This window comes from Caretta caretta, chromosome 20, assembly GCF_965140235.1.
Source record: "Caretta caretta isolate rCarCar2 chromosome 20, rCarCar1.hap1, whole genome shotgun sequence".
NCBI lineage: Eukaryota > Metazoa > Chordata > Testudines > Cheloniidae > Caretta > Caretta caretta.
Genome location: NC_134225.1, coordinates 2,023,330 through 2,042,710, shown reverse-complemented (window position 1 = coordinate 2,042,710; position 19,381 = coordinate 2,023,330). Strand labels below are relative to the sequence as shown.

The 19,381-nt window shown below is 59.5% G+C and overlaps 2 protein-coding genes across 4 annotated transcripts; both read left to right on the top strand.

Annotated features, from left to right (window-relative positions):
- Window positions 1-178: 178 nt before the first annotated feature.
- Window positions 179-11,887, top strand: LOC142069689 (uncharacterized). The gene is made up of 3 exons (XM_075121691.1): window positions 179-843; window positions 9,829-9,940; window positions 11,602-11,887. The coding sequence occupies exons 1-3, from the start codon at window positions 365-367 to the stop codon at window positions 11,641-11,643; spliced, it is 633 nt and encodes a 210-aa protein (XP_074977792.1). The 5' UTR covers window positions 179-364; the 3' UTR covers window positions 11,644-11,887.
- Window positions 9,947-18,905, top strand: LOC125627456 (inositol polyphosphate 1-phosphatase). 3 transcript variants are annotated; one of them, XM_048831577.2, is made up of 6 exons: window positions 9,947-10,091; window positions 15,664-15,881; window positions 16,171-16,231; window positions 16,559-16,759; window positions 17,051-17,225; window positions 18,077-18,905. In XM_048831577.2, exons 2-6 carry the CDS (start codon window positions 15,678-15,680, stop codon window positions 18,564-18,566), a joined length of 1,131 nt encoding a protein of 376 aa, XP_048687534.1. In that variant the 5' UTR covers window positions 9,947-10,091; window positions 15,664-15,677; the 3' UTR covers window positions 18,567-18,905. The 3 variants fall into 3 exon arrangements, with proteins under 3 accessions (XP_048687534.1, XP_048687532.1, XP_048687531.1); XM_048831575.2 differs by lacking the exon at window positions 9,947-10,091 and adding an exon at window positions 12,565-12,684; XM_048831574.2 differs by lacking the exon at window positions 9,947-10,091 and adding an exon at window positions 13,076-13,195.
- Window positions 18,906-19,381: the final 476 nt, after the last annotated feature.

Below are 19,381 nucleotides of genomic sequence, written 5' to 3'. Positions count from 1 at the left end.
AGAGGTTCTCCGGGGCCGGCTGGGTGGGAGCCGGTAACTAGTGATGCTGGCCGGGGGGGGGGGAGCCAGAAAGACTCGGGGTTTTATATCCCAACTGAACTGTGTCGTAAAAAGCCTTGATTGGCTGGGGACGCAACAAAAGATCCTCTGGCCAAAGGGCTGTCACCGGAGGGGAACGAGCCGCGAGCGAGGGGGGCCCAGCTCCGCCACTTGCTCCGCGCCCGGCCCGGGGGAGGGGGCGGCCCGGCCGCCCCTTAAAGAACCAGGGACCCCCCCGCCCGCCGCGGCAGGGCTGGGTTTTGGAGGAGCTGCTGCTTGCGGCGAAATAAACGCGCCCCGGGGCAGGTCCAGAGCCCGGGGTGAAATGGCCCGGGGGGCGAACCCAAAGCAGCGTTTGTCTGCCCCGGCTCAGAGCCAGCGGCCCCGGCTGAGCCCCCCGGCCGGCCCCAGCCGGCAGCTGCGGACCCCCACCCGCCGCCGCCGCGTCCCCGTCCATCGCCAAGGGAGGGGGGGTCCGTGCCAAGCCTCCTGCCGGCTCCTGTCCCCGGCTGGCGCTGCCCAGGTCTCGCCCCCGGCGCCTCCGCTGCCCTGCGCTCAGTGCGGCGCAGCCTCTCGCCTGGCACCTGGGAGCTGCTGCTTCCCTGCCCGGGTCCCACCGCTCCGGAGGGGCCGGACCCGGACGTGGCCCGGCCATTCCCTGCCTTGGCACCGGTGCCCAAAGCACGAGACGCGAGCGATCCCCCCCTCCGCCCTGCGAGACAAGTCCCGGCACCTCCCGCTCCAGCCAGGGGGCCGGCAACCGCCGCCCGCCTTGCTCCGCTGCCCGCGGGCAGAGCCGGCCAGGTGAGACGGGGCGCTGGAGCCGCTATCACGGGGGACAGGCCCGGGGCGATGCGAGGCGGAGGGGCGCCAAGTGCAAGTAGCGAATCATCCAGTGAAAATCCCCAGGTCTCCCTGTCCTGCTCTAGATGGGGGGGGGGGATAGATAGATAGAGGGGGGTGTGGGGATAGATAGATTAGATTAGATGGTGTGGGGGGGATAGATAGATAGATAGAGGGGGGTGTGGGGATAGATAGATTAGATTAGATGGTGTGGGGGGGATAGATAGATAGATAGAGGGGGGTGTGGGGATAGATAGATTAGATTAGATGGTGTGGGGGGGATAGATAGATAGATAGATAGATAGATAGATAGATAGATAGAGAGGGGGTGTGGGGATAGATAGATTAGATTAGATGGTGTGGGGGGGATAGATAGATAGATAGATAGAGGGGGGTGTGGGGATAGATAGATTAGATTAGATGGTGTGGGGGGGATAGATAGATAGATAGATAGATAGATAGATAGATAGATAGAGGGGGTGTCTGGGGATAGATAGATAGAGGGGGTGTCTGGGGATAGATAGATGGATAGAGGGGGTGTGGGGAGATAGACAGATGGTGTGGGGGGAGATAGATTAGATAGAGGCTGTGTGTGGGGATAGACAGAGGGGATTTATGGAGGGGGGTGTATGGGGATGGATAGATAGATGATTGGAAGAGGGGGTGTGTGGGGATGGATAGATAGATTGAAAGAGGGGGTGTGGGGGATGGATAGAGAGATAGATCAGATCAGCCTGGAAGATCTCAACTAGCCTGGAAATGAGCACCCAGACCAGCACAACTAAGGATGGATTATTTGACCCCAAAAGCTCTTGCCCAGCTCTAACGTCTGGGAATCTCATCTAATGCCCCACAGCTCTCCCCCCCCCAGCCCCCATCCCCGGTGCTGCACCCACAGCCCCGCCTTGGCAAGGAACCTGCAGGCTGGGGCAGATGCAGAGCCTTAGGCACGCTCAGGGCTTGAGAAATGAGGACCCCACATAAGCCAGCCCTGCCAGCCTCCTCCCTGGGGGTCTTTGGGATCCAGGGGTGTGCCAGGCAGGGTGGGACCTTGGTGCAGCATTAGTAGACTCAGCTTTAGCAAGACAGCTGCTGGATGGCCACCAGGAGCCACGTGCGGTGGCCAGACGGACACAGGCCGCAGTGGCTGGAGGCCATGAGCGGGACTATGGTGCAGGGGAGGGCAGCAGTGGAAGGGAAGGGCTGGGATCAGCGGCTGCATGCAGGGGCCTGAGAACCGGATGTGGCGAAAGCGGGAACAGGCTCCGCATGGACCAGCCCCCCCCAGCAGCAGCTGAGTGCGGCCCAGTTCCTTTGTTCAAGGCAGGGTCCAGAGGCGGCTGGCGCCCGGTCTCCAAGTGACACCATGTGGGCTCCAAGGCAAAGTCAGGCTCGACATAAGGTGGAGTTCTTTACAGTGCCGGGGCCAGGGCGGGTTCTCCACCACTCGGAGACGGTGCCTTGAGACATGCCATGGCTCAGCCAGCACCATGGGGATGCAGGAATCACTGGGGGTGGGTCGCTGGCCTGTGCTGTGCAGGAGGGCAACAGATGGTCCCCATGGCAGGGATTTCCCTAGACCCGCCTCCTAGGGGGCAAGTAGGCCCTGCTGAATTTCCTCAACCCCCCCGCCCCAGTTACATGCAGTGTTGCTAATTTAGTCATGGGTTGGAAGCTTGAATTGAAATTGAAACATGAATACGCACTTTAAAAGCATCTACAGTGTATGAGAAAATACTTGTACCCGAGAAAGCAGAATGGGTTGGGAAAGTCTGAACAAAGCCGAGCTTCCCCATACAGCTGTTATTTATGACAATGTCGGCACATTCGTCTCAGCTACATCGACCTCCCTAATGGTTCCAACTGGTTATTTATAAGCGAGGCCTGACTGAGCTCTCCCCTGACGGCTAGTGATGAGCCGGGACGGGTGGAAAGGCTTCAGGGTAGTTACACGACTCGCCTGCTCTGCCGGGGTATCCGGCAGCCAGAGCTGTGCTGCCCAAGTGATCGATTTTGGCTGGTGTCAGTTACAAATCCTGGTCATGTTAAATGTGGGGGTCATGAAATGTTGTTCTCCTCATTGTACGAGTAAAGGGCAGCAGGCCTGTGCTCGGCCTGCCTGAATGAGGGGGTCTCCCGCCGTGCTTACTTTGTGCTCGGGCTTGCCAGGGCTGAGCTCCAGGCTCAGCAGTGCGGAGCCCTGGGACCTCTGGGCTTGTCACATCAGTTAGGAAAGTAACAAACTTGCTTGAGCCCCGGCACCTCGTTCCTTGCAAACTAAGCCCTGGTCACCTGCAACTGAACGGCACTCGCTAAGCAGGAAGTTTGGATGCCAGATCCCAGTGCACAGACAGAGGGTGGGGACAGGTGTTTTGCTTGGTGGGGTGGGCACAGGCACTATCTGACCTGCCCCTCTCTCCTGTTTAAAGACAGAGCTGCTTAGGCTCCGTTAAGTGACCACTGGAGCTGAACTCACTGATAAGGTCTAAGTGCTTAGACCTGCTGCAGGACAGGAGACAGCCCAGCCTGCACTAGCAGCGAGGTCCCCCCCCCGAGAGCCGGTGGAACTGCGAGAGACCCACTCGCAGAGGTCACGTGGCAGGGGGCAGCAGAAAGTGACGGTGCAGGGCCATTGGGGACGGAGCGGTAGGGTGAACGGTGGCACGACAAACAGTGGCCAGAGCACTGGACTGTGTTTTAGTGACGTCGCTCCAGAATGCTAGTTCTGTGACTGGGAAACTTATATAAATATATGTTTCCTAGTGGGACATTTTTAAAATGCCTTATTTGCCAAGGTCCTTATCTCACATCATCGCTGTCTCAAGAGGTCATTATCTTGGGGAGTTTCTGTACTAAACTTTTTTATTATTATAAATATCTTTTATGTAAGAATGGCCAGACGGGGTCAGACCAATGGTCCATCTAGCCCAGTATCCTGTCGTCCCACAGTGACTATTCCAGGTGCTTCAGAGGAAATGAAGAGTGAGCCATCCTGTTGTCCACTCCCAGCTTCTGGCAAACAGAGGCTAGGGACACTCAGCGCAGGATGTTGCATGCCAGCCTATCCTGGATAATGGTCACTGATGGACCTAACCTCCATGAACCCTGTTATAATTTTGGCCTTCACAACATCCCTTGCAAAAAGTTCCACGGGGGACTGTGCGTTGCGTGAAGAAACACTTCCTTTGGTTTGTTTTAAATTTGCTGCCTATTCATTTCATGTGGTGACTCCTGGTTCTTGTGTTAAGTGAAGAGGTAAATGACACTTCCCTGTTCACTTTCTCCACCATGATTTTATAGACCTCTGTCATATCCCCTCTTAGTCGCCTCTTTTCCAAGCTGAAAAGTCCCAGTCTTATTAATCTCTCCTCCTATGGAATCTGTTCCATACCCCAGTCATTTTGTTGCCCTTTTCTGTACCTTTTCCAATTCCAATAGACCTTTTTTTGAGATGGGGTGAGCAGAACTGTATGCAGTATTCAAGATGTGGGCATATCATGGATTTATATAGTAAAGTGGAGGAGCTTGGTTTGCCAGACTGATCAGCTAAGCCAATACTGACAACCTATATGAAAAGGCTGCAAAACATTGGGCCTCTGGACTGCATCAACATGCAGAAAGCCTTATAAGCCCGTCACTGTCAAAGCCAATTTTAGAAGAACTTATGAGGCTGTTAAGAATGTTGGAGACATAACTCAATTTATGTGAACCAACATGGCTGTTGTACCTACTTTCTATTTAAGCAAGAGATACCACACGCTACAAACGGGAGGCCAATGTTAAGTGCATTGTCATTTGTTAATCCTGAAGTTGGACACTGGTTTCGAACAAGACCAGCAAATGCTCCCTATCTTTCTGCAAGAAACTCAGCTGACTGGCTAGACACATGCGGTGCAACAGCGAAAGACTCAGCCGTTGAAAAAGTGAAGACCTCTCCCGCCATATTCAGAATATGTGCACTCATGGCTGATGAAGCACAAGTGCAACTAGGCATCAGGTGTTAAGTCATGGCGTATGTTGATGTCCGTGGTAGGCCAGCAGATGCATTCTAGGTGTTCAGGTAAGAGAAGACACATCAGCTGCATCTGTGGCATCTTAGAAGAGTTAAATGCTTGTCAGTTGAACCCCAGACAGGTGGCTGCTTGTGCATTTGATGGAGCTACAAACTTCTCTGGAAGACATAGTGGAGCACAAGCTTTGCTCAGAGAAAAGTGTAACTCTGATCTCTCCTATACACACTGCAGAGGCCATCTACTCCAGCTAGCCCAAGTACAAGCTGCAGAATCTTCAAAAGACATTAAAAAGCCATAAATGTAATGGCTTTGTTATACTCTTTTTTTCAGCAAGAGTCCACAAGGACTGAACGTCTTGGAAACAAATAGAAGATACACTGGGACTGAAGTTCAAATTAGTCCAACCTGCGAAAACCTACTGGCTTTCTCATGAGCGATTCTTGGCTGTTGTCTTAAAATTACTGCAACTGTTATTACCGGCTTTGGAAAGTATCCTCCAGGATAGGACAGATCTGGGTAGACAGGCTGATGGACTACTTTTGTTACTAAGTTCAGAGAAGACTATCACCGTTCTCTCTCTTGTAAGTCTACTGTTGAAACCACTTGGGTCATTAAACAATGTCATCCAGGCATCTGCTACAACAGTAGTAGATCTTTGTCCAGCAATAGAAGCTACCCTTGGATCAATCAGAGAGTTATCCATTGAAAATGTACTGGAAGAAACAAAGACTTCAGTCCAGAAGTTGACAAATGAAGGTCCTTAAGTGAAAATGACAAGAAGTGTTTGTTAAGCCAGCTGAAAAAGTACAGAGACTTGATTCTTACAAATCTACAATGCGATTTCTGGATTCTACTCAACCTCTACATAGCTTTTACAGATGCCTGTCTTATAAAACACCGACAGTTGAGCGGAGTGAGGCACGACCAGCAATGGGGCTGCCATGTGCTCAGGACAGAATAGAGAATTTTGAACACAGAGTGGAATATCATCCGACAAACAAATGAAGATTTAACTTCAACTTCTTTATCGTCACTAGTGGTTCGACCCAATCTTTGTGCTCTGTTTCCTGGGATGAAAGACGTAGGAATTCGTCTCTTTCTACTCCCAGTCACAACAGCGACAGCCGAGCGTTCTTCTTCCTCACGGAATAGAATTCTGTGTTCTGAAAGAAGTCGCCGTCTGCCTGATCATGAGCATGTCATGAAGGCCTGGAAGTAACGGACACACAAGAAGACACCAAAGAGTTGTGCAAAATTAGAACAAGAAACCAAGACGGATGTAGATGTCGTGCTTCATAGTAGCCTTGAGTAGCCAACTTTAATTTTTGTGATGATTTTAAAACATGAGTTAAATTTAATAAAATAGTCGTGAAACATTTTTCAGTTTTTACTATGTGCCATACAGTCCACCTTTGCCCCCATGGTCTCAACCCTCATTGGCCCTCACCCCCCGCCCCCCAAATATTCCAACACCCCCCCAATTTCAATTCCTGGGGAAAACATTGGGCCTGACGCTCATGGGCCTGTGCATCCATTGACTGTAGGCCCCACACTGTGGGTCCTCTTGACTCCTCAAGGAGGCAGCGTGGGCCGAGCAAGCCTGGCTCTGTCCTGCAGCTTTGGGCCTATGCTGGGGCTCCAAAGGCCCGGCTCCCTTCCTCAGTGACCTTGGCCAGGTCCCTGCACCTCAGCATGCGTCAGTTTCCCACCAGAAGGACAGAAATAGAGCTACTTCCTCCCTTGCAGGGGGGTGGTGAGGCTAAAGGAAGCCCCATCTGTGAGTGGCCCCAAGCCCTGATCCTCGTGCCATGAGCACGACTTCCCCTGGGGGAATTAGCTGAAACCTCCGGATGGGGAAAGGGAAGAGGCAGATTTCGAGCTAGGTCTGGACTTGCAGGTGCCCTAAAATATTCCTGGCGGCCCCAGCCAGTCCTGGAGCAACACAGGGGCTGCTGGGGCCATTTATTAGCCAACCACATCGACTCCTGGGCCAGATTTTCACATGCTCAGCACCCCCTTTGGTTCGGTTCTTCTCTCCAACCGGCTGGAATCTTTGCTTCATGCCTGGAGTTTTTTCCTGTTTGAAGCCACCCTTGAACACGGGGCAATAGCAGCTTGGAGGCGGGCATGCCTCCGGCACGGTCTCTGCCATCCCAACTCTCCGTGGGATTCTCCATCGGGAGAAAAATGAACCCCATGCCATGAGTGGGGAACCTGGCTGCGGGAGAGAGAGTGGAAAAGCAGAGATGCAGGGCCGGGGCCACTGGCTTCTCTGCAGAAATGCACAGCAAGGCATGTGACTCTGTCCGCTCCTCCCCAGCCTCAGGTGCAAGGAGAAAATCATTTAAAAAATCCTTGACTGATTCGGAACTTGTGTGTAAGTTTGTGCGTGCGCAGGAGGTGGTGGTGTGGGAATGGCTGAGCCATCAGGTGCTGGGGGTCCAGACTCCTGGGTTCTCTTCCCAGTGCTGGGGGTGTGTGAACTAGTGGGAAGTTCAGGGGAGGGGGACTGAGAATTTTCTCTGTGACCAGCTCTGGGAGAGCGTGTGCTCTAGGGCTGAGAGCAGGGTCTTGGGAGCCAGGACTCCTGGGTTCTTGTCTGTGCTTTACCGCTAATGTTCATGGAATTATCACACACAGAGTGGGACAGTTTGCACAGCACTTTGCAGACAAATAAGAGGAACCATCCTGCCCTAAGGCAGGTGCAGTTTCAGTGAGATGCAGCCGTGGGGACACGGGGGAGGAAGGGACAGACGCCCTTACTCAGTATTTGGCTGTCAAAGGACAGGTTTCAGTTCTGTACATGTCAGGTCAGTTTCTTTATCCATTAGCCCGATTCTTGTTGGATTGGTTGGTTTTCGTTTGGGGTTTTGGGCTGAGGTTTTGTTTTAAAAGACTTTTATTTGTGTGCTGTGTCCTGCAGGCTGCGTCTCGCTGCGCCGGGGTTTCTGTGAGGACAGGAGTTGAAGCTACAGCCTGGGGCTTGTGCTGCATTGTGACCGTAAAGGGAGAAGAGATGGGGAAATAACAATGAATGGTTGGAAAGGGTTTGTTTTAATGCCTGCCTCTTTGTGGGGGAGCCCCCCCGGGAACATGGCTGCTCTAACCATTGCTCCATGCAGCCCACAGAGAGATCGCTCACCTGGGCGCCCTGCAGCCATCTCTGGGTGTACCCAGTGTTGCCAGCTTGGTCTGTATCGTTAAACCCGCTGGGCCCATGACATGTTTCCTCAGCGTAAAGGGTTGTCCTTTGTGCCCTGGCCAAACACATTTACATTTTGCCCTTCCCCCTGCCACAGTTACAGCTGGGCTTGGAATCTCCTGGCCCAGGGTGTCTGGACTGGGAGGTGCTGTGCTTACGGCTGGTGTGCTCTGCACCAGAGGTGGCTGCATTTCAGCAGCGGGGGAAGAGATGTTGTGGATTTAGGCCACAATCCTACCAGCACTGCAGAATGTGCATAAAACCACGCGTGGGCTGCAGCGTTCGTAGGGCCGGGGCTGTCCATTGGTCGTGTTGTTTGCTGATGTGCTTGTCACCGAGCAGCTGAATCGGAGCTGAAAAGGCCAGAGAACCTACCCCACTGGGCAATGAGCCCCACAGGGAGGGCGTCTTACGAGCCTCTCACTGCCTCGCAGGGCAGGCTGGGCACTGAAAAGAGCCGGGAACTGGTGCTGCCTGCCCAGCCCGCTGCAGCCACTGATGCAAACTCTGTGCCAAGAGCGTGACACGCAGGGCTGAAGGAAATCAGTCGTACCCCGAGCCCAGTCCTGCATCCACCAGGGGGAGGTGCTGCAGGGCTCATCTCACCCCACCAAGCGCTTAGAATTGGGCAAGGGTCCCCCCTCACCCAGGAAAGCCCTACAGGTCCTATTCAGGGCCAGCAGCCGGCCACATGCATCCCCCTCCCTCCCACTTGTAGTTAGCTGTGGCTGCTGCTGAGCGGGGTGCAAGGTGCTGGTGTGGGGGAGGGTCCCGGGGAGGACGTTAATTCATGCCTGCTCCAGGGGGTGGCAGTAAAGGGGGGGAGGGGTGCATGGCAGCTGATTGTCTGCAGGTGGAGTGGGATTGGTTTCACTATAAAGTGGGGGAGTTTGCAATTGGATTTAGTGCAAATCGGGGGGGGGGAATAGTCCTACCCAGCTGTTCCAGCCTATGGCCAGGGCCGCCAAAATCACGAGAGTGGCATAAAAATGATGAGTTTTTTAAAATTATGAATCAATTTGGGTTTCTCTCTATCCCCCCTTTCTGGTGTCTGAGCTTTTAGGTTTCCACTCCAGTCACGTGTCCAGTTTTTCTCTGCAACCAAGAGAGCTAGTGACTGTCTGTTTTTGTTTGATGAAAACGGAAACTCTCCTGTACGAACATGACTCTGGGAGCTGGGCCTGTACATAATCATCCCCTAGTAACCCCTAGTGCTTACTCAGCACTTTTCACAGTGTCACAAAGTGCTTTACAGAGCAGGGCAGGATCCATGGCCCCATTGTACAGATGGAGACACTGAGGCACTGAGCAGAGCAGTGACTTGTCCAAGGTCATTCAGCAGGCCCGAGCGTGTTCTGAGTGTCTGTTAACAGCTGTACAGGGAGGGGCCATGGTGCCAGGTAATGCTTACACTAGTTTGGGTTTTGAATGTAGATGCTAGTTCGGGGGGGGGAGGGGGTGCGCATGTGTGCCTATCTGTGTGTGTGTTGGGAAACTCCTGCTCTGGGGTGGGAGGAATTTGTCACTATCTTTTCCATGACTGGGATTTGCCCCGTGGGCAGTGAGGCCACTGCGGACCTCCAGGGACATATCAAGCACCTGTTCTACTTTGTGTCCTGCCTAAACTTTCATGTGAAAATACCACACAATGAGCTCAAACGCAGGCGCCAAAATGTCCGTCCAACGTCCGCAGCCCAGTTACTGTGACTTCTTATTCTCCTTGCATTGCAGTGCTGCTGAGGCGCTCCAGGCCTGGCCCGGGCCCTCCGTGCGCCAGGCGCTGTACGAACCCAGAACCAGAAACCGGTCCCTGGCCCAAACAGCTCCCAAGCGAAGCACCGAGGTTCGTCTGGCCCTGCGCCGTGTGCAGAAGACTCAGAACCCAGTAGCACAATCAAGATTTTCCAAAGCATCTAAGGGTTTTTTCGGTGCCTGGGAGTTTCAGCGGGTGTCCCCAGAGGCCTGGAACCTGGGCACCCGGGTCCGAGTGCACGGTAGAGAAACGTTCATCGTCACTGAGTCCTCCAGCCCATCTCACTGCCACGGGGGCGGGGGGGTCTTTTAGCACCAGCTGTGGCCAGGGTGGATGCTGGGTGGGTTCAACCTGGGCTGTTGGGTGCCAGAAAATCTCTCCAGTTCTTAGCCAATCAGAACATCCCCCCGCCGGCTGCTTCTCTGACTCTAGATCAGGGTTCAGAGCACCACCTAGTGGGGGCGGAGTGTGCAGCACCCCTGGTCTGTGGCTGGCTGAGCAGAGTCAGGCTGGGGGCTAATGGCCTGAACCAGGCCTGCCCCAGAGTGCGCACATGTGTGTGTGGGGTGGGGGGGTGTAAAGCCATTTCCTCACAGGCTACAAAGCCTTAGCAGAGCTGGGGGTGCAGGGAGCCCAGGGCGGGGCTGACAGGGGGGCTGCAGGTTGGTCGTGAGGGGCGTGGGCAGGGGGATCCCAGGAATAGCAGGGGGCTGCGGGTCGGGGCTGAGGGGCGTCGGCAGCCCAGGGCAGAGGAAGCCCATAGCAGCCGGCTGCGAGTCGGGATCATGGTACCATGGCACAATGGAGTGAAGGCAGTGAGTGCCATTCCCTCCCTGGCTGTGGCTGGCTCTCTAGGCAGCCCTAGGCCATCCCACACTGGCCCACGCCCCCAGCCAGGGGCTTGCAGGGCCATGGCCCCCTGAAGGAAGGGGCGTTCCAGAGCCATTGGCCATCACAGGGCGAGGATAAAAACACACAATGCAGCATAAACCACTGGGCCATTAGCCACAGCCATGGCTCCCTGGCCAGGGAACAGCTCCTTCAATGGCACTGGGCCCTGAGGCCCCTGGATTTATGATTCTCTGTAAACACCCAGCAAAAATCCTGCTTCCTTCGGCCCCTGCGGCCCAGCACTGCCCTCCCCCGTGTGTTCCCCTCCCACCCCAAAGGCAGCTCCTGTGAGACCATTTCTGGGCTCAGCTCCCTTCCCTCCAGGGGCCTGGAGGGGACACGGGTGCTGCTGGACATCGCTCCAGGAGCCTGATACAGCCGGGGGTGATGAGAAGCCCGTGCCCAGGGATCCTGCCCAGATCCACTGCAGGAAGGGAGCAGGTCCCAGGGGGCAGTGGGCGAGGCTGGGCCTCCCCCACCTGTCAGGGGCAGTGGGCTGAATAGTGCCTGGGGCAGAGGGAGGGTCTTTCTGGGAGGGCTCCCAGCCTTTGGGGGCAGCTTAGAATGTCCATGGGGTGGGGGGTGCGATTTAGTCTTATAAAGGAAGGAAGAAATGCCTAGTGGTTAGAGCGGGGGGGGGTTGATAAATGAGAGGGGGGTAGCTCCCTTTTGTGGACACCCAGCCAGCCAGTTGGCTATGGACTTCCTCTTGGTGTCTGTTTTCTACTTGTTTTACCTGTAAAGGATCAACAAGCCCACAGGTAAAAGGAAGGGAGTGGGCACCTGATCACAAAAGCCAATGGGAGGGCTAGAACTTTTCAAAATTGGGGGGAAAACTTCCCTTTGTCTGTGTGTTGCAGTTCTCCGGGGAAGCGGGGAACAGGCAGCATGAAAAGCTTTAAGCCAGTTAAGAAAAACCATCAGATCATCCCGAGAGACTGCTGATCTGAACCCCCCGATGCGTAAGGAAATTAGGGCATGTCTAGGAAAACATGATTAGGGTTATTTCTTATTGGCCCGTGGACTCCTCAGGGCTAACCCCACATATTTTTGTTTTGCTAGTAACCTTTATGCTGGACCTCAGGGTTATTCTTGATGTTTGATTTTTGTAAGTGGGTTTTTTAAATCCAGCAAAAGCCCAAGTTCCAGGTGTGTCTCCTTTCTTTTTGTTTCTAATACAATTTGCCTATCTTAGGAACAGGGCTGGGTTTTGGTGCCCTAAGAGGTTTGTCCCCATGCTGTTTAACTAGCTGGTGGCTACAACTGATTTCCTTTCTCAGCTCTTCCCCGAGGGGGGCGCGTGTGTGTGAAAGGGCTTGAGGGTGCCCCACAGGGAGCAATTCCCAAGAGCGCCTTCCCGGGTTCCAAGAGGTTTTGCACTGGGGTGGTGGCAGCATCTACCCAGCCAAGGTCAGAGAGAACCTGTAACCTTGGGAATTTAATACCACCCTGGAGTGGCCAATATTAATTTTTAGAATGCTTGTGGGCCCCACCTTCTGCACTTGAAGTGCCAGAGTGGGGAATCAGCTTTAACGGGGGGTGGGGGGGGGGGTGGGAGCCAGGACTCCTGGGTTCTATCCCCAGCTCTGGGAGGGGGGTGCTGGGAGCCAGGACTCCTGGGTTCTGTCCCCAGCTGTGCCAGCCTTGCTGTGTAGCCAGGCTGAAGTCTCCCCCTCCCTGCCTCAGTTTCCCCTGTTGAGCAGGGGGGAGCGGTCCCGGGATCTCGGGTGAACGTGTGTAAAGTGCCAGGTGTCAGAATGATTTGAGAGCGGAAATCAGTTCCTCTTTTACTGACCTGTCAGGACCTGAGTTCAGAGCTCGCTGTTTCACCATGGCAACGACTGATGACATCACCAAGGCCTGAGAGTTGTCCTGATTCTTTCGCGCTGATGTCACCAGCTGTTGCCTGGGAAACCCAGAACCCAAAATTCGGGTCTTGGCAGGTTAGAAACAGCGACTTACCGGGCGGGCCCGATCCGGGCCCAACTCTGCCCCGCTCCGGGCTCCGACCCGCCGAGGGGCCCGGGGAGGGTCCGGACCCCCGCGAATGGGGCAGTGGGGGGAGGGGGCGGGAGCCAGGACTCCTGGGTTCTGTTCCTGGCCCTGGCCAGGGGGTGGGGTCCCTGGGGGGAGGCTGGACTCAGGACTCCTGGGTTCGAGTCCAGGCTCTGCGCCGACTGGCCTGACCCGTGCCTCGATTTCCCCAGCGATAACCACTGTGGCTAGCGGGGACGGGGGGTCACAGCCGGGGCCTGGGGCGGCGGCTCCGGTCCTAACCCGGGTCCCCCCGGACGCGACGCCCAAGCACCTGGCGGAGGGGTGGGGGGCGGCCCGGCGCCGACGAGGTTAACCCCGCGGCGTCACATGGCCGGGCGGGGACCCGCCCCTCGCGGGGGTGTCGGGACGGTCCCACCCGTGACTGTCCGCGCCAGCGAGCGGCCGCAGCATCCCTGGGTACGGGGGGACGGGGGGGCCCGGCGGGGGCCGGCCAGGGGCTGCACGATGCTGCACTCGACCGGGGCCTGGCTTCGGGTGGGGGCAGGACACAGGCTGGGGGGGAACTGACAGGCTGGGGGGGCAGGGCACAGGCTGGGGGGGAACTGACAGGCTGGGGGGGCAGGGCACAGGTTCGGGGGGCAGGGCACAGGCTGAAGTCTGACAGGCTGGGGGGGCAGGGCACAGGCTGGGGGGGAACTGACAGGCTGGGGGGCAGGACACAGGTTCGGGGGGCAGGGCACAGGCTGAAGTCTGACAGGCTGGGGGGGCAGGGCACAGGCTGGGGGGGAACTGACAGGCTGGGGGGCAGGACACAGGTTCGGGGGGCAGGGCACAGGCTGAAGTCTGACAGGCTGGGGGGGCAGGGCACAGGCTGGGGGGGAACTGACAGGCTGGGGGGCAGGACACAGGCTGGGGGGGAACTGACAGGCTATGGGGGCAGGGCACAGGTTCGGGGGGCAGGGCACAGGCTGAAGTCTGACAGGCTGGGGGGGGCAGGACACAGGCTGGGGGGAACTGACAGGCTGGGGGGGCAGGACACAGGTTCGGGGGGCAGGGCACAGGCTGAAGTCTGACAGGCTGGGGGGGCAGGGCACAGGCTGGGGGGGAACTGACAGGCTAGGGGGGCAGGGCACAGGTCCGGGGGGCAGGACACAGGCTGAAGTCTGACAGGCTGGGGGGGGGCAGGACACAGGCTGGGGGGGAACTGACAGGCTAGGGGGGCAGGGTACAGGTCCGGGGGGCAGGACACAGGCTGAAGTCTGACAGGCTGGGGGGGGCAGGACACAGGCTGGGGGGGAACTGACAGGTGTAGGGGGGCAGGACAAAGTCCTGGGGTGGGAGCTGAGAGGCTGGGGGGGAGCTGAGAGGCTGGGGGGAAGGACACAGGCTGGGGGGGAACTGACAGGCTGGGGGGGCAGGGCACAGGTTCGGGGGGCAGGACACAGGCTGAAATCTGACAGGCTGGGGGGGGCAGGACACAGGCTGGGGGGGAACTGACAGGTGTAGGGGGGCAGGACACAGTCCTGGGGTGGGAGCTGAGAGGCTGGGGGGGAGCTGAGAGGCTGGAGGGGAACTGACAGGTGTGGGGGGGCAGGACACAGGCTGAGGGGGGGGAGCTGCTGCTGCCATTTGGCTTGGCTCCGGCCTGGGATGCTGCCTGGCACTGAAGGGGTTAATGTGGGGCCTCCCGGTTTGGGCGGGGGCCTGACTCAGGCAAGGGGGGGGTCCCACTGGAGGGGAGCGGTCTCTGTCCCGGACCAGGGAGCTGTTTGCTGGCCCTGTATGGCCCGGGGGAGGGGGCTGGCGCCCCCTGGGGAGGCCAGAGGTCTGATGGGGCAAGCCCATGGCACCGGTGGGTGAGGGTCTCCCTCCCGAGGCCTGGCAGGCTGCACCCCGCCAACTGCTCCCCACCAGCCAGCCTCGCCCCTCCAAGCCAGCGGGGGGCTGGCAGCGGGAGGGGCTGGGGGAATTGCCCCAGTCTCCTTCCCCTCCCCCATGCGCTGCCAGCTTGGCCCCAGTGCTCTGCCGTGGGACCAAAGCCAGCATCCCCCACAAGGAGCCTTTGCCTGGGGGAGTGAGGCAGGCCAGAGCCCCGTGGCTCGATCCACATCCCCGTGGCACGTCCCCAGCCATGCCAGGCTAGAGTCCCCGTAGCACGTCCTCAACCAGGCCAGGCTAGAGTCCCCGTGGCACGTCCCCAACCGGGCCAGCCTGGAGCCCCCATGGCACGTCCCCAGGCCAGGCTGGAGCCCCATGGCTAAGTCCACGGCCCCGTGGCACGTCCCCCACCCAGGCCAGGCCAGAGCCCCGTGGCAGTCCCCTGCCCTCTGACATTCGGCCTAGCCTCTGTCACATCTGGTAACAGTTTGGGTTAATTTTGGCATGTGCCGTTCTCCCAGAAGCCTTTGGAGCTGGGGGAGCCCTGCCCTGCCTGCCAGGTGGCTCCCCCTCTCAGGGCACCTCCCCGGGCCCTGTAATTAGCAGCTGCTGCTTTAGACCCAGCTATTTTGAGATGGGTTTTGTTAACCCCTTTGACACCGCGATGCCGGGTGGTGGTCCTGGCCCCTCTCCAGCCTGCCCTGCAGCTAGGGGCTGCTCTGAACCCCAGCCCCATGAGAGGGGAGACAAGTCTCATGTCTCCCCATTTCAGAGGGGAAACGGGGGCCTGGAGACAGGAGTTGTCCAAGGTCGTGCAGCGGGTCAGGCACAGAACTGGGAATAGAACTTAGGAGTCCTGGCTCCTAGCCCTTGCTCTCCTGCTAGCCCCATTTCCCTTCCCCATGAACCTGGGAGCCCCACTCCCCCAGTCCTGCCCTCTAATCACTGGACCTTCCTTTTCACTGTCTGGTGGGCTCTGGTCTCTCGTGGCCTGTGGGAAGGTGTAGGGGGAACCTGGGTGCCATCTAACCCTGCCTCCCTTCCAGACCCCCGCTCCACCATGTCGGCCCTGCTGAAGAGCCTAGTGGGTGCGTCGGAGAAGTCAGCCCGCATCGCCCAGCTGTGCCGCCAGGAGGAGGCGCTCTTCCAGCTGCTCATTGAGGAGAAGACGGGCACCGACAAGAACAAGAAGTTTGTGCAGGATTTCAAGACGCTGGCGGACGTGCTCATCCAGGAGGTCATAAAGCACGACGTGGGCAAGGAGGTACCCGTGGGCACCCTGCAGGGCTGGGGCCTCTCCCCTCTGCCTGTCCGACTGCATCCAAATAGCATCCCCGGGGGGGGGGGGGGGGGGGGCCAGGCGGGAGCAGGGGGTGCCCCTTGGGGGCATGGGGAAGGCATCGTATCCCCGAGGCAAGGAGCTGCCTAGGTCCCCATCTATGGACACCCCCCTCCAGGGTCCCCTCACCCCTAGACGAAAGGAGGTGGAGTCTCAAGGGCCTGAGACAAGGGGTTCGTGCTACCCTGAGCTCCCCCTGCCCTGTCTCTTTCAGTTCCCAGAGCTGCACGGCCACATCTGCGGGGAGGAGTCCAACAAGTTTGAGAACAGCCTGGGTGAGTGAGTCGGCGGCGTGGGGACAGGATGGAGCTACCAGTGGGGGGCGCTGTCCCTGGCTGAGTGGGGTCCCTGGTCTCCCATGCAGCATGGTGGCCGGGGCTGAGTTCTTGGGAAAGGTATAAGGGCCCCCACCCCCTGCCATGCTAACCCAGCATGGGGTGGGGAGGGCTTGGGGCAGCTAGTGCTGGGGGTCTGAGCTGGTCCTGTACTGGGGTGGGGGGAGTCCCTGATCTGGGGAGCCCCCCTGCATCACACTGACTCCAGCCCCCTTGTACTGGGGGCCCCCGAGCCTGCCCCGTCTGGCTAAGCCCGTCCACCCTCAGGAGAGACCCTGGTGGTGCAGGTGTGCACGACCCAGCGGGACACGGCCTCGCTGCTCTTCAAAATCCTGGATCGGAACCAGCCGGCGGCTGAGCTGCTGGCAGCGGCCATCCACCAGGAGGTGGCGCTGCAGGACCCGGCGCTGGACACCGTGGCGCTGGCAATCCCCCCGGAGAGACTGGCCATCTGGATCGACCCCATCGGTAAGGGGGGTCCCTCGCTGCCATCCCAGAGCACGACACCAGGGGCGCGGGAGCGGCCGGCCTGTCCTGGGGCTGGGAAAAGGTGCTGACCCATGGCCTCACCCCCACGGTGGCTCCTCCCTGCCCTGGAGGGAACCCACATCCCCAGCTCTAGGGCCGAGACCCCCAGTTAGTACCAGTCATGCCAGCATGGCGAGGACAAAGGGAGCGATGTGGCTTTGGCTGGGGGGCTTCGTGCTCTGCCCGGGCGGGGCTCGGAGCCTGCTTCTGACGCCGCCCTCTCTCTGGCAGATTCCACCAATCAGTATATCCGTGGCCAGGCCAGCGTGGCGCCCATTGGTGGCATCTGCCCATCCGGGCTGCGCTCGGCACTGGTGCTCATCGGGGCATATGACCGCAGCTCGGGGGACCCGGTCCTGGGGGTCATCAACGAGCCGTTCTTCCGGGAGGACCCCCTCACCCACAGGTACCTGCCCCTCACCGCCGGACCTTCCCCTGAGCCCTGCCCTGGGCACATCCTGGCGCTGCCCCTGGCCTGGGGGGGGGTCTGCAGGCACCCCAGCAGCTGGACCTTGCTGGGGACCCCACACAGGGCAGGCCACTAGGCCCTTGGCCTGTACCAACCCCACCCTTCCCCCAGGGACTGGGGCAGAGAGAAGTGGGCCGGGGGGGTTGCTTTGACAGTGGCTCGTGGCTCTCTCTGATCAGCTTCAGTTCATGGCAGGTACCCACCCTGGGGTGTGTGTAACCCTTTCCCTCACACACTCTGCTGGTGCCTCTGAGCCCTGACCCGCAGCCCCCTGCTGTCCCAGCCCTGGGCTCCTCCCCCCCCCAGCTCTGCCGGTGCCCCTCGCTCCCGACTCGCAGCCCCCTGCTAGCCCAGACCTGGGCTCCCCCCAGCTCTGCTGGTGCCCCTCACTCCCGACCTGCAGCCCCCTGCTGTCCCAGCCCTGGGCTCCTCCCCACCCCCAGCTCTGCTGGTGCCCCTCACTCCCGACTCGCAGCCCCCTGCTAGCCCAGACCTGGGCTCCCCCCAGCTCTGCCAGTGCCCCTCACTCCCGACCCGCAGCCCCCTGCTGTCCCAGCCCTGGGCTCCTCCCCACCCCCAGCTCTGCCGGTGCCCCTCACTCCCGACTTGCAGCCCCCTGCTAGCCCAGACCTGGGCTCCCCCCAGCTCTGCCGGTGCCCCTCACTCCCGACCTGCAGCCCCCTGCTTTCCCAGCCCTGAGCTCCTCTCCTGAGCAGCTGCCGTCAGCCCCACCTCTGCTGCTCCCTGTGGCAGCTGGCACCGTCCCCATGGTGTTCTCCTGTGCGCAGGTGGCAGGGCGTGTATCACTGGGGCATCTCGTACCAGGGCACCAGCCTGTGCTCGCTGAGCCGGCCCCCGCTGCGCCCCGAGCCCTCCGTCGTCCTGAGCCGCAGCGAGACGCCGGCCATCCAGCGGGTGCTGAGGCCCCTGTATGGGGAGCGGCTGCTCTTCGCCTCGGGCGCCGGCTACAAGATGCTGTGCGTGATCCTGGGGCTGGCCGAGGCCTACGTCCTCTCGGAGGGCAGCACCTTCAAGTGGGACTCGTGCGCCCCCCATGCCATCCTGCGGGCCCTGGGCGGAGGGATGGTGGACCTGGAGGCTGCCCTGCAGGCCTGGCGCGCCGGCCAGCGGGGGGCGCTGCCAGAGCTGACCTACAGCCAGCCTGCGGGGGGCGCTGTGGGGGCCGAGCGCTGGGCCAACCGGGGCGGCCTGGTGGCCTTCATGCACCGTGAACACCTGGAGGTGGTGCTGGCCACGCTGGCCACTGCTGCCCTGTGACCCTCAGGGGGCTGCCTCGGGGGAGGGGCAGCCTGGCTCCGCCTCTGCTGCAGCAGGGGACGGGGCCAGCCCCCGCCCGGCTTGGTCTGTGGGGGTGGGGGCAGTTGGGCACCAAGGGCGCGAAGGGGCGGGGGCGGCAGCACCATTCGGAGGAGGGGCAGGGGGCTGCAGGCAGCCCCTGCTTCCCTGCCAGGTGCCGCAGACCTGGGCGTCTGACGCCACCCCCACCCCCTGGAGCCTTCCAGCCTCACCCCCTCTGCTAGGGCTGCCCGTGCTGAGCTCGCCCCTTTGTGCCAGCCTCCGCCGGGCCCCCATTAAACCATGCCTTTCTTTTCCTGCCCTCTCGCCTTTCATTTGTTCTCCCTCCTTCCCCCGCCCCAGGCCCCTGCCCCGGCCAGCCCCATCTCCAGACCTATTGCCCGGCTGGTGCTCCTGGGCGCCCGTTTCTAACCCGGCCCTGGAGCGGGGCTGGGCGGGCTCTGGGACTGGTGGGCGGGAGGTGCACACTGCAGAGCCCCTCTGAGCCAGCAGGGGGCAGGAGCAGCCGGGCTGTATAAACCCTGCTGGGCAGGAGAATTTCCCCGTCTCTGCCCAGCCAGGCAACCCCCCCGGGCCAGGGCAGGGGTGCCAGTCCCCCCAGGATGAGCAGTGAGCTCGGCGCCAGCAGCCAGGCCTTTGTCTCACAGCTGGATGCTCCCTGCATCCCCTGCCCCCAGCAGGGTCCTGGGCAGAACTCAGGGGGGTCAGTGCAGTGCAGCATCCAAGTCCCCTGCCCCGCCCCAGCAGCAGAGTCGCCGGACCCCTGCCCTGCTGCC